General features: G+C 39.7%; 1 protein-coding gene across 1 annotated transcript in view; it reads right to left on the reverse strand.

Moving 5' to 3' along the window:
- Positions 1-13,735, reverse strand: part of LOC123256635 (long-chain-fatty-acid--CoA ligase ACSBG2-like) — a 100,776-nt gene that overhangs the window by 65,845 nt on the left and 21,196 nt on the right. Inside the window, exon 2 of the mRNA XM_044685225.1 lies at positions 1,791-2,023. Coding sequence (XP_044541160.1) covers positions 1,791-2,023 — 233 coding nt within the window. The remainder of the gene's footprint in view (positions 1-1,790; positions 2,024-13,735) is intronic.

Raw genomic sequence — 13,735 nt, forward strand, 5'->3', positions numbered from 1 at the left:
ACCTCGCTGCCTAGAAGAGACTTTAGAGAATCAAATACAGCCCCATCAATGGGCTTATTCTCTCCACTTCCCTTCAGACTAGCACTGGATCAGGGTCCATTCTTCAGAGTGTGTGCACTGTGCCCTGCCTGTTTCCAATGTCCCTTGATGAGTTGGCTTATGGCACATTATAGAGGAGCCCTTCCTCATATAGTTGAAGAAACGGATCCAGAGAACATTAAGTGACTCAACCAAAGTGTCACAGTAAGTGACAGAGGTGGAATTTGAAACCAGTTCCTCTGACCCCAAAATCCAGCATTCTTTCTTTCCTATGACTTGTGGTCTGTTGGTAATATCCATATTCTAGTTCTGGTTTTTTAAAACCTTACCATCTATCTTAGAGTCAGTACTATGTATTGGTTCTAAGGCAGAAGAGTGGTAAGACCTGAACAATGGAGGTTAAGTGACTTGTCCAGGGTCTCACAGCTAGGAAGTATTTGAGGTCAGATTTGTACTCCAAATCTCCCATCTCCAGGCCTGGCTCTTTATCCATTGAACCACCTAGCTCCCCCCTATAGGCTAGTTCTAATGGGCCTTTCTGGTCTTATTTCACATGAATCTTCTTTAGACACTGCTTCCCAAATCTGAGAGGCACCCTCCCACTTCTCTGTATTCAGGCAATCTATTCACCATCCTAGGAACTGACTCTCTCATCATTTCCACCTTCCTCATAGTCTAAGTTCAAGTGTCACTCCCTCCTCAAAATCTTTCTTGAGAAGGTCTTCTCCCTCTGCCTCCTCCACCTCCTATTTCCCAAAAGCACTCTGGCTGGATCATACCTTTGCCCTCATCAAGTATTCCTCGTGTTATGCTTCTTGGTGTGAATGTTGGATTCTTCCTAAGAGTCTGTGGACAACTTAAGAGCAAGGGCAATGTAATTTTTTGAGACCTTGAATTTGGTCTAATGTCTCATATGACTTATTTAGGCACATAATAAGTGTTTATGGAATTTAATAGGAAGGAAAAGGGAGAGGAGCAGAGGGGAGAGGAAGGGAAGGGAGGGAGGAAGAAAATCTCAATATTTTCCAAATAAATTTTAAGTCTAAAGATATGCCTGGCCATCTTTCAAGATAAGTAAGGCCAAAAATTACTTCTGACATAGACTTCTAAAGTCTTGGCTCCCCAACATGCCATGATGTGACACCAAAGGAGGATACCATTGGGTTCATTGATCCAAATTTAGGCTAAGTAAAATTAGGATGACTTCAGAAAAAGAAATGGCATTTAGAGCATCCTAAGGACTTCTCAATCTTTCATGCTCCTTGAGCTTTCCCATCTACATGGACAGCAGAGAGAGGGCCAGGAGCCCTGGGCACTAACTTGTGTGACCTAAGGTAATTTATACCCCCCTCCACTAAAGGTCTTCATTTTCTCATCTCTAAAAAGAAGGAGGTTAGACAGCTCATATATTCTAGGGTTTATAGTCATAGAATCATAGAAGAATCTATAGATATCCAAAATCTTCCTTTTATAAGTGACAGAAGTCAGCCCTAGAGAGAGGAAATGGCTTACCCAAGATATAAATAGTAAGAAGCAAAGCTGCGATCCAAGCCCCTGACCTCTGATTCCAAATTCATTTAAGATCCTTCCCAGCTCTGATCTTCTCTGTCTACATCCCTCCCAGACCTAACATTTTAAGGGCCCTTTTAGTGCCATATTTTGAGAAGTCTGTGATCCTTGTTGAGGTTGGAGTGCTAATCAAAGGCTAATGAGCCACCTTCATGGTGACAAAGAACATGATACCACGTTACCTTAAGTAAGGATTTTGCCGCCTTCCGACACAACTCATAATACTCGATATAGGTTATGGTTTCCCATTCATTTGTTTTCCTTGTCCCCACAGCAATGAAGTCAGGAAACTTCGTGGCCGTATCAACCACTAGTTCATGAACAGTGAATGGATAATCACTCCCAAATCCTTTCTTGGGGTCCTTTCTCAGAACAACTTCGCCATCCCGATGAGAAGTCGAGAAACCCACGACCCCTGTGAATGGAGTCAGCAGATTGAGGTATGTCGTGGCATAGTGGATCGGATGCTGAATTTGGAGTCAGAGAGACCTGGGTTTGAATTACACCTCGGCTACCTACTAATCGCACAACTGAAACTGAATCCCATAACTCTCTGAGCCTCAGTTTCCCCATTTTGCCTGACTAGCACCTTCCAGGTGGTTGTAAGGATCACAAGAGAGAATATTTGACCTTAAAATGTCCAATAAATGCTAGCTATGAGTTAGAGGGGGATGAAGAGAGAGAGTCTCACTAATCACTACCAGACAGAACTAAAAGTTTTGTCCTCAAGTTTGATCTGGCCCAGACCTCTATCTCAGCTTGGGTCAGGGGCCCTCTAACACCGAACATTAGCTAGATGTGGATCGTAGTAGTTAGAGCACTGAAAATGAGAGGAAAGGAAGGAAAGGGAGTGGGGAGGAAAGGAGAGGAAAAAGAGAGATGATGGGGAAAGGAGGGGAAAGGGAAGAGAGGATGGAATAGAATGGAATGGAATAGAGTCGAGTTGCTAGGTGGTACAATGGACAGACTGCTGGACCCAGAGTCAGGGAGACTTTTCCTTCTGAGTTCAAATCCAGCTTCAGACACTTACTAACTATGTGACCTGGGCAAGTCACTTTGTTCTGTTTGCCTCAGTTTCCTCGTTTGCAAAATGAGCTAGAGAAGGAAATGGCAAACCACTTCAGTATCTTTGCCAAGAAAACCCCAAGTGAAGTCACAGACTGAATAACTTTCTAAGCTAAAACATCTCTCCCTGACTACCAGTACCCTACACACGTTGTCTCTCTCCACTAGAAGGATTAGCTTTGCTTTCATATTTGTTTTAAGTTATTTTACAGTCATTCACAGAAGGGTATTCTTTATTTGAAAGCATTATAGAATAAAGAAAAAGTCTTGGTGGGAGTAGCATCATATACTCTGGAGAAGGCCTACTCATGTGGGAAATCCATGAAGTGGGAAATATCTGAGGAAGGATTTTGTTTCCACTTAAGGGAAAACCAGAAGAAATAGTATGAGAGTATGCTATCAACCAGCTGGGCAGACGGAAATAGAGGACATCACAAGTCTGGCACAGCAGCCTCATAGATAGATTAAGTGATAGAGGACTCTCTCTAGGCAAATATCTACTAGCAAGAACAAGGGTTGAGAATTTCACTTCCAGGAAAGCTAAGGAGTAGGAAGATTTACGATGATTTGACTACCACAGACAATGTATTTCTGCCACCAAGGGACTGCCACTCATACTCAAAGTTGAGGTGTGGCTTTCCCCTAAAAGAGATGATTAAGGGATGTGACAAACATGAAGAGGTCAGAGAAATAGAGAAAACTTGAAGGAACTGATGCAGAGAGGGGAAAACAAACCAGAAGAACATAGATATTGCCTACAGGAATTTAAATGAAAACAATGCTAAAAGTCAGCTGAACTCAAATGAAAGACGATGACTAATATTAGTCCAGGGAACATGAAATATGCCTTCCTCTTTTGGGAAGAAAGGTGTGGGACTATGGATGCAGAAGGTATAGTAACCCTTCCCACCACTTAAATAAAATTCCTCCCCCCTTTTTTATCTCTTTTTCAATTTATCTCTTTGCCTCCTTACTCTTTCTCCTGCAGGCACTCTTCTTCCTAAGAGACTATAGTATAATTATTTTCCCTTCACCATTAGCCTTTGATTTGATTAGAAGACATCACATATTTCCCTCTGTATTCATCTTCCCTTTACCCTCTTATTGACTCTCTTATTCTGTAATTTAGTCCCACAACCCCACCCCCAACAATGTTGATCCAACTGAAGGCAAGATATTGTAAGGACATTTCAAGCCTGTTTCTCCCCCATCCCTTTGATTTAACTTCTCTTCTCATCCTCATGAAAATTTAGAAGGAGATCTCTTTTGGTCTCTCTAATGTTATTTGGTTGTCAATGGTTCCCATGTTTGTTTACCCTTCTTATATCTCTAATATCTGGGGTGTTTGAGAAGTAAATAATTTCTTCAGGTTTTATTTTCTTCCTAGGAATGTTCTGAGCACTTCATTTTTTTTTTTTTTTTTTACGGACTGTTCATATTTTTTTCACTTATAGTTAGGCTCATATTTGCAGGGCCTGTCCACCTTTGGCTACATCTTGAGCTTTAGAACACATTATTCTTTTCCCTCCTCTGTTTGCTGATGTATGCATAAGAGTCTTGTTTGATTCAAATTTCTTTTCCTTCCTATTGGAAGATCCCTTTCTTTATCACTAATAGAATTTGTTATTTCTCAGTTGGAACCACTATATGTCTTGGAGTTTGCAAGCATAGGCTTTTTTAGTTGTTGTTTTTATTATCTACAGATTCTTTCAAGTGGTCCAAATATTTTAAGCAATTTTTTGTATTATTTCTTGCATTAGACTGTCTAAGTTTAATCTGTTTTCTGGGAGACTTATAATCTTAAAGTTTCTTGTGTTTGATATTAGTATGTTTTGCTCCATGGAGATTATACTTTCTGTTAATGTTATTGCCTTTTGCTTCATTTCTTCCAGATCGTCCTTTCCTTCCATGTATTTACATTCTTTTTTTTGTTTGTTTGTTTAAACCCTTAACTTCTGTGAATTGTCTCATAGGTGGAAGATTGGTAAGGGTAGGCAATGGGGGTCAAGTGACTTGCCCAGGGTCACACAGCTGGGAAGTGTCTGAGGCCAGATTTGAACCTAGGACCTCCTGTCTCTAGGCCTGACTCTCAATCCACTGAGCTACCCAGCTGCCCCCTGTATTTACATTCTTAATTATCTTCTCTAGTGTTTCCTCAGTGAGTTCATGTTGCCTTGTTTTTCCTTTCTTTCTTTCTTTCTTTCTTTCTTTCTTTCTTTCTTTCTTTCTTTCTTTCTTTCTTTCTTTCTTTCTTTCTTTCTTTCTTTCTTTCTTCCTTCCTTCCTTCCTTCCTTCCTTTCTTTTTGATTATTAGCTTTCTCTATTGTTGATTCATCAATTTTTAAACTTATTTGGGTTCTCTGTGTATTAAACCATGGAGACAGCCAAAATTGTTTTACCTGTGGCACATAATTCCTATTTTGGAGAAGTTTGAAAGGTAGCGAGGATCCAAAAAAAATGCCTAGTCCTCCATCTTGTTTGGTCATATGACAAACCTACAGTGATACTTGAGTGCCCTCAATTGAAGAAGCCTCCTACCTCCTCTATGAAGCATTTGTGGAAATCACCGTTTTCTAGGCAATTTTGGATCACTCAAACTCAAATAGTAGCCCCCCAAAGCTGGAAATGTCCATCTCTCTGGATTGCTATTTAGCTACCTGTACTTGGGAAAAGGAACACAGAGGAGAAGAGGGGCAGCCAAGAACTTGAGGTCTAATCTCAGACTCACCTGGGCGAGTGCATGTTCTTATTCTCAAGTGTTTGTAATTGTCAGGGCTTCTGGAGATGGAGAAGAGAGATGTCCCCTGTATCCCTTGCTGAATGTTCAAGGGCAAGTTAGCATTATTTGGACCCAAAGAGACCACCTCAAAAATGCATGTCCTTATTTAGTCCTCAGCACCTCTTGCATGGAGTACTGCAGTAGTCCTCTTGATGGTCTTCCCATCAGGTCACCTCTCCTGCTAAGATGATGTTCCTAGAGCATAGATCTAACCTTGTCATTCCCTTACTCAGGAAACTCCAGTAGTTCCCTATCACCTTTTATGAGCAAATATAGACTCCTCCGCTTGGCATTTAAAATTCTTTGCAATGGGGCTCCAAACTACTTTTCTGGCCTCATTTTATATTATTGCCCCTTCAGGCACTCTGCAGTAGAACCATGGCAGAATTCTTGCTGTTCCCCACTTATATATGACACTCCATCTCCATCCTATGTGCCTTTGCGTGGGCTGTCTTCTATACTTATAATGCTGTACTCCTTCCTCACCTCCATATCTTGAGAGTCTTTGTTTTCTTTCAAAACTGAGGTCACATGCTATGCTCTACACAAGGGAGTTTCCTAATTATCACCCGCCCACCCCCACACTACAAAGCCTTCCCCCCAAATTATCTGGTATATACATTTATACATATATGTTGTCTTGCCCTAAGGACTCATAATAATAACTAGCATTTATATCTCGCTTCGTGGTTTTCAAAGCACTTTATGGATCTCATTTGGTCCTCAAACCAACTCGAAGTAAGCTCTATTATTATCCTCATTCCACCCCTTGAGGGTAAGGGGTTGATTGAGTTTTACAAAGACAAAATTCCCAGTCATGGAGCCTGAAAAATAGAAAGCCCTTGATAAATGGTTGCTACTTGGGAAAGGAAATGGGAGAAAACAAAGAGCTGGATTCTGTGCATTCTTATTTGGTAGAGAACAAATAGTTCAAAATGAAGCCAGGACACACATGAAATTCTGGTTGCCTCTAGCATCAGCAAATGTGCTCTGTATACTTTGCATATTATTATAGAAAGAGTTTGTGAGCAGCTAAAACATATCAAAATGTTTTCTCCACAGAATGAGCTAAACTTAGTTCTCTCACTTTGTCTTTCCAGACCTTCACAGAGGTATCAGTTAATTCTCAGAACATAAACATGTTTCTTTAGTCCAGGTTAACTGTTGATGTCTCCTCAGAAAAGAAATTCTCTTCCTTTTCTCCCAGTGCCTCTTGTAGATTCATTTACAAGATGGCCATTAATTCACCTGGATTCTGTTCTCTCACTCTTAAGAGAGAGGAATTCTATAAAGCAGAGATCAGAGAGATAATGCATTCCAGGTATGGAAGGGGAAAAGTAGATGGAGGAGGAAAGTGACCAATGCAAAGGCAGAGATACAGAAAATAGAATGCCATTTTGGGGAACATTTCAAAGGCCTATTTGGCTGTATTTCAAATTACAGGCAGGTGAAAAATGTGTGATGAGACTAAACAGGTCAGGAGAACAGTGTCAACACAGTATATCTAGATTTTAATAAGACATTTACAATTTCTTTTATGACTCTTGTAGAAAAGATGGAAACACACGAGATAGGTAATAGTACAAAATTAGATTAACTTACAACTAATTGAAGGACTAGGCCAAAAAAGTAATGAACAATGGATGGAAGTTAGCATGGAGGGAATGCTTCAGGGCTCTGACATTGGCTTTAACATTTTTATGAAAAAACTGGGGGAAACCTTCAGAGAGGGTCTGAAAATCAAGTTTGAGATGATACAAAGTCAGAAGGGTCTATTAACATATTGGATGACAGAGTCAGCATTCAAAAAGATCTAGAGAGGTTAGAATAACTGATCACATCTAATAACATAAAATTTAATAGGGAGTTTGATCTTGGCAAAAAAAACTGAGTCTGTTTTCTAAGGCCCAACTTTGATGGAATAGTTCATCACCAGGAGGGTGGCCACTTGGTGTTATTTATTTTAACTATGGCAACCCATGAGACAAAGAAAAACACACAATAGTCCTCAACATGTGTGACCCCCTTCTGATTTTGAAGTGATGGATGATGGAAAAAGGGGGCAATGATAATGCTAATGATCAAAAAGACTTTAGACCATTTGAAAACATTAACTTGGTTGTTGGTACTAGAATGGTGAGATCCTTGTCCAGTAGCCAATAAGTTGACATACTGTGGGAAGAGAATGAGTCATATCAATTTTGACATTGTTTCTACAGATGAAACCAGAAGAAAAAAAGGAAAGTGAAGCCAAATGGTAGGATGGCTCGCAGATACTCAAATGGAAAGGCAAAGAAAGGAATTAGAGGAGGTGTGGGTTTTTCAGTGAAAGGAAAGAAGAAGAAATAACCCTTAATTCCTGGACATCCAGTCATTTTCTGTTGCATTATTCACAATAAATATTTGCAAAAAGACTACCATAAAATTGTAGCTTATGCCTCAAATGAAGAGGTTGAAAAATTCTAGTGAGGCTTCAGAACTTGAAAAAACCCTTCAAATTAAATTAATATGCACTCTGATACTTAGCAATCTCAACATAATGACAGGGAAGAGGCTGAAATGATGAGAAACATATCACAAAGCACATGTTGGAAAAAAGGAATTGAGAGGCCAAAGATTCATAGAAATGACACCAAAAACTAATGCCTTTATCCCACAAATACTTTCTTCAAGAATGAAACTGGTATACTCTAGACACGGTAAGCTGTGAACAATATCACACTGAAAAAAGATTGAATATATTTATAGATGAGGGGAAACGTGCTATTAAAGTAGAAGGTCAATCTGAATCAGATGAACATGTCCAATAAAGCAACAGGCTTTTAAGAGTAGAGATCAGAATTAATCAAAATATATCAGAAAAAAAGACAATGAAAAAATATATGGCACTCAATTTAAACAACTCAATCCTAAACTATTTGAATATATAATTTAGAATGAAACCCTTATCTTCCATCTTAGAATCAGCAGAAGAATGGCAAGGGCTAGGCAATGGGGGTTAAGTGACTTACCCAGGGTCACACAGCTAGGAAGTATCTGAGGCAGATTTGAACCAAGTGTCTCCTGAAAAAGATCTCTAACCATATGAAAGAATTTGGCATGACCATCCACACAGGAGAGCTCAAATAATGGATGGAGAATGTCCATTGCCCTAAATCATAATTTGCAGTTGAAAAGCCAATACATAGGTTTGTCCCTTATTATGTATACCAGCATAGATAGTATATGAGTGAATATAATAAATTGGACCCAGAACTGAACCAAAGGACAGTGAATTTGCTTGTCTTCAGGAAATTGCAAAGTTCATTAAATGACATTGGTGTCACCTAAAATAGAGACTATCTTTAAATACCATTAGTAGAGTGCTAAAAGACAGCAAATCATGGAACACAAGTCTCCAAAGAATTGAGTGTTAATATCAGAGGGCAATGGAGAGGTTCGGGATAGGTGTGAACAGGAATCAACCTAGAACAAATGAAAAAATTCAAAGAACAAGAATATATTGTGTTGTAAGGGAGAATAGGCTAGTCATATGATGAGAGCAAGGGATGATGGGAGAAGGAATGGAGTAGAAAATGGCACAGCTCAAATGCTCTATTAGTATTCTTGAGAAAATGAGCACACCTTTGAATTGTGATCTTATGAGAGAATAAGAAATACAGAATTGGTAGACACATAAGTTACTGTCTGCATCACGGAGGGAGCATACAAAGAGATAAGATGACAGATGTATTTGAATAAATTTTACACTTTGTTAAAAAACTTTAATTTCATTTGTATAGAACAAAGTGAGTGTGTCTTATCAATAGTTCATATGAAAAAGTTCAAGGGGGACAGCTAGGTGATTCAATGGATAGAGAGCCGGGCCTGGAAATTTGAGGTCTGGGGTTCAAATCCACTCTCATACACTTCCTAACTGTGTGTCTTTGGGCAAATCACTTAACTCCAATTGCCTACCCCTTACCACTCTTCTGCATCGGAATAGATACTTAGAATCTCCAAAGACAGAAGGTAAAGGTTTAAAAAAAGAAACAAAGAAACAAAGAAAAAGTTTCAGGATTCTAAAGGATTACAAACTCAATAAGAATAAAGATAACTTTTCCTTTCTTAACAAGAATTAAATTAGCAGTCAACATTTTCCAATCTTCTCTCTTTTCAAAATTCTCAAGTTAGCTACATTCATTCCTGATGTACCCATGGAAATCCCTGGCTCTGTCACCCACTTCCTGGGAGCTCACCATCTTCATCTATGAAATAGCAACCAAAAAATTCATGTGATCCTAGATCGTATGAAAAACAAATGAATGAACGAAAAAAATATTGTTAAATACCAACTATGGGCTAGACACTGTGCTAGATACCAGGGATACAAATACAAAACTGAGATAATCTCTGCCTTCAAGCAGTTTACATCTTAGTAGAAAGAAAACACATTTTTGGGAGTGGCAGCTAAGGAAGGATTTTATAATCTTGCGAGTTACAGAAATGGTGAATGGTGCTACAGTGTTGTCATACTATTTCCAGAAGTAATTATAGTATTGATCTGATTATTCTTTCAGAGAAAGAGGTGACAAGAGGAATGGTAGTGGAAGTGGGATTTTTCATATGAACTCTCAGCTGAGCAAATGGCAAGATGTCCCAAGATAGGCTCTTTAAATATGGTGAGTTTGCACTCATTTATTTATTTGCCAGTTCAGTTCAGCTCCTCTACGAATTCCAAAACTGAGTGGGTTAATTCACCCAGGTCAGGACATGTTGACTGTAGCCCAGTCGGGGAGAGGAAGGAGAGCAAATAGCAACATGTCTCAAAGTGCTCAAAGTATATGGAAGAAGTATAAGAGGACTGTTATACTTTTCCCTGGGAGGTCCACATAGGAAATATTGTGGGCAGTTCCAGGCACTGTGTTTTTGTTGGGAGGTTTTTTGTTTTTTGTTTTTTGACACTGGGATCTCTCTGTCTCACCCAGAATGGAAGTACAGCAACCATTCACAGACCAGATTCCAGTACTTATCAGCACAAAAGCTTTGATCTACTCCATCTTTTGACCCATACTGGTTCACCCCTCACCCACCTGGTGACCCTCCTCTTCTGGGGCTTCATCATATTGGTGCCACACTTATTTTGGATAACTGATCTATTGGTTTTAGCCCTATTGTAATTCAGCTCAGGCAATTCATCAGCATCCTCCTCCCCAGTAGCTGGATTTATGCCTGCGTGAGGCATAAATTTTTCAAAGGACATCAACAAACTGAATCAGTTCCAGAGGGGTGAGATTAGGATGATGAAGGAAGAAGAACATGACATGAGAGGAGATGTATGGGAGAAAATGGGGATATTTACCCTGAAGAGAAGATTTAGCTGTCTACAAGGATTTGAAAGGCTGTTACATAGAAGAAGGTGTAGATTTTAAAATTAATATTCAATATCTCCAAAGTATAATATTTATAAAGATTTATTAATATTTAACTAGAGAGCCAGAGAAAACAGGGAATGCTCACCAATCTTGTGGAAGAGAGAGAGGCATCTCCCCAAACTTAAATACAATAACGTAAAAGACAAACATAAACACAGAGGAAAAGGGAATTTTGGAACAAGGGAAGAATTCTGGGAGATGAAATCTAAAGGATATACAATTTTCACTTATACAAAGGTTTAGACTTCTTTTGCTTGGCCTCTCCTTTCTCTACCACCCCGGTATGTTCCTACCTGCCTATATGACTGTTATAAGCTCTAGAAACCCCCACCCCCACCATTCATTTTTCATGTTACTAAAATTAAATAAAAATGTCTTTCTTTCCAAATACCTAGGCCAGAAGTTGGTTTTTAAGCAAATTTTCCATAAATAGCTCAACAGTTTTTGCAACAAGGCAAGTGGACAGGGAGCAGGTGTGCCTTCTTGAACCCTAAGATTTGGTTGGGAGGTGCAAGAGGGAGCAAAGAAACAGCAACATGTTATTCGTAATTCAGGCCAAGAATAAGAATATTAGGAAGAAGTGAGAACACAACCACTTGGAAAGTCTTCTTCAGTGGATGGGTGGTGGGACCAAGGTATGAAAACACACCCTCTTTCAGGAAACCTAACTAAGCTGATGTCCTGGAATCAAAGAAGAGCTGTAACATTCAAGCATGGGGTAATCCCTCAGCAGCCAGCTACTCAAGATTTGGTCCCCTCTGCCTGAGGACAACACTGAGGAAAATTCAGGACACCATCTAGAAATTAGAAAGGTGACAAGATACAAAGAGCACCAATAAGGAACAAGCTGCCAGCAAAGAAAAAGAACAGGGCAGAGTATTGATGTGAAGAACTGAATTCTGACCTTCCCACTTCTGGAGTCCTCTCCAAGATAATACTCTAAATTATGAAGACCCAACAGAGAAAGCACAGGAAGGAGGATGAAGGCACTCCCTTGGGCTCAGACCAAAACTCCTTTCTGTGTCTTTTGGGGTTGAATATTTTGACCCTTGTGAGGGAAATTGACAGCTAGGTTTGGAGGACTGCCTGTTCAAACAGGTTTTACTCAGTTAGGAGTCAGCAAACCAGACTAAGGGAGAGGTCCCTAAAGTGTTCTTAGACAGAATAAGGAAGTCTTTGACCTAAGGTTCAGGGTACGATTCTGAAAATGATGTTTGAAAAATGTTTGTTGAATGAATTGATGAATGAATCACAAGCAAACTTTTTTTTTTCAGAATGAGAAATCTTAATTTCTTTTTTTTTTCAGTCCTCCAAAGTTGCCCAAATCCTTTTTTATTCTAATAGGGGTGGTACTATAGATCCCATCCTCCAAACCCAACAAAATAACATTTATGGACTTTCTCAATTTATTTAAAGCCCCCCAAGCTTCAGAGTCAAATACATTTGGGTAATAACTAGTCTAGTTCCATTATCCACTGTGTGGGTCCCCACTCCCAGGATCCCACATTTAGGTCTGACCTGCTTCCCTGCGCTCCAGTATGGGTCAGGGGACATGACCTGCAAATGATCAGATTAAGGATCTGAGGTGAAGGGGAGGAATAAAAGAAGCAGTTTCTGGAAGTGCTCCCTCTCTCTGGCTCTATGCTCTATATTTTGCTCAAGTTTGCAGTGAAAGGATGGTGGCTGAGAAAGAGCCATGTGGAGGAGTGCCCACGTGGCTAATTCAGACTAGATTTCTTTCTCTCTATCTCTCTGTCTTCTCTTACTCAAGTAAATATTAATAAACTATGGAAATTAAGGACCTGAGTTTAATTTAGTCTTAACACCACCCAACATGTACTTACTGATAGAGATTTTATAGAAATAAACTCACTTTGTTGACCTGATTGAGTCATGTCTAGTTGGCTTTCTCCTCCTTTCCTCAAATCTTTGCAAGATTTCTCTTTGTAGCAGCATTGATGTTGTTCTCAGAACTGCATGGTACAGAGCAAAACTGGGTTTAGAAGCAGCAGCATCTATTCCAGTCTTGGTTTTGTCTCTCCCCTACCTCCAGCTCAGCCCAGGGAAGGCTGCCTGAGTTGGTAAACTACCAGTAGGTGAGAATTAGAGATAGATGTCCCCTTGAACAGCCCAATGGCACCTTGATGATGAGTTTGGCTTTTGGTGAATTTGGAAAATTTAATATTTTCTCATTTCCTATGGATTAATGTCTATGGTCATGTAAATATAGTTTATGCTTGCAGATTGCTTTTTTCTCTTTTTTCTTTTAACATTCTCTCTCTCTCCCATGTCTCTCTTCCCCCATTCCCCTAATCTAATTCCACTCATAGAGTGAAAAGAGTGATTGATAGGACCTTGGTTGGAGCCCTGTTCTGCCACTTACTAGCTGTGCAGCCTTGGTTGGATAAGTCTCTTCCACTTTCTGAATCTCAGTTATCCATGTCATCTAGAAAATGGGGAGATTAAGCAAGGCTCTTCCAACTCTAAATCCCCAAAGCCCGTAACTATGGAATAGATAAACGGCCCCTTCCAGCTCTAACATGCTATATAGTTCTGGAGTCCAGAATTCTCTACATAAGCTCGGGACAGGGCTGATTTTTTGGTAACTTTACTGCCCACAAGGGGCAGGCCTGGCTCAGACCTCTTAGGTTATTTGGATATTGTTCTTCTATCCTCTGGATATTCCACCAAAACACCCCAGAATATTAGAGATATTGGTTAGATTTAGAGCTGGACTTGGAATCATGAAATCTTAGATTCAAATCTTTACTTTGTGACTAAAGACAAATCATAGGGGGGGAGGGCAGGAAAGAGGAAAGAAGGAAGGAAGGAAGGAAGGAAGGAAGGAAGGAAGGAAGGAAGGAAGGAA

Source organism: Gracilinanus agilis, chromosome 1 (assembly GCF_016433145.1).
Source record: "Gracilinanus agilis isolate LMUSP501 chromosome 1, AgileGrace, whole genome shotgun sequence".
NCBI lineage: Eukaryota > Metazoa > Chordata > Mammalia > Didelphimorphia > Didelphidae > Gracilinanus > Gracilinanus agilis.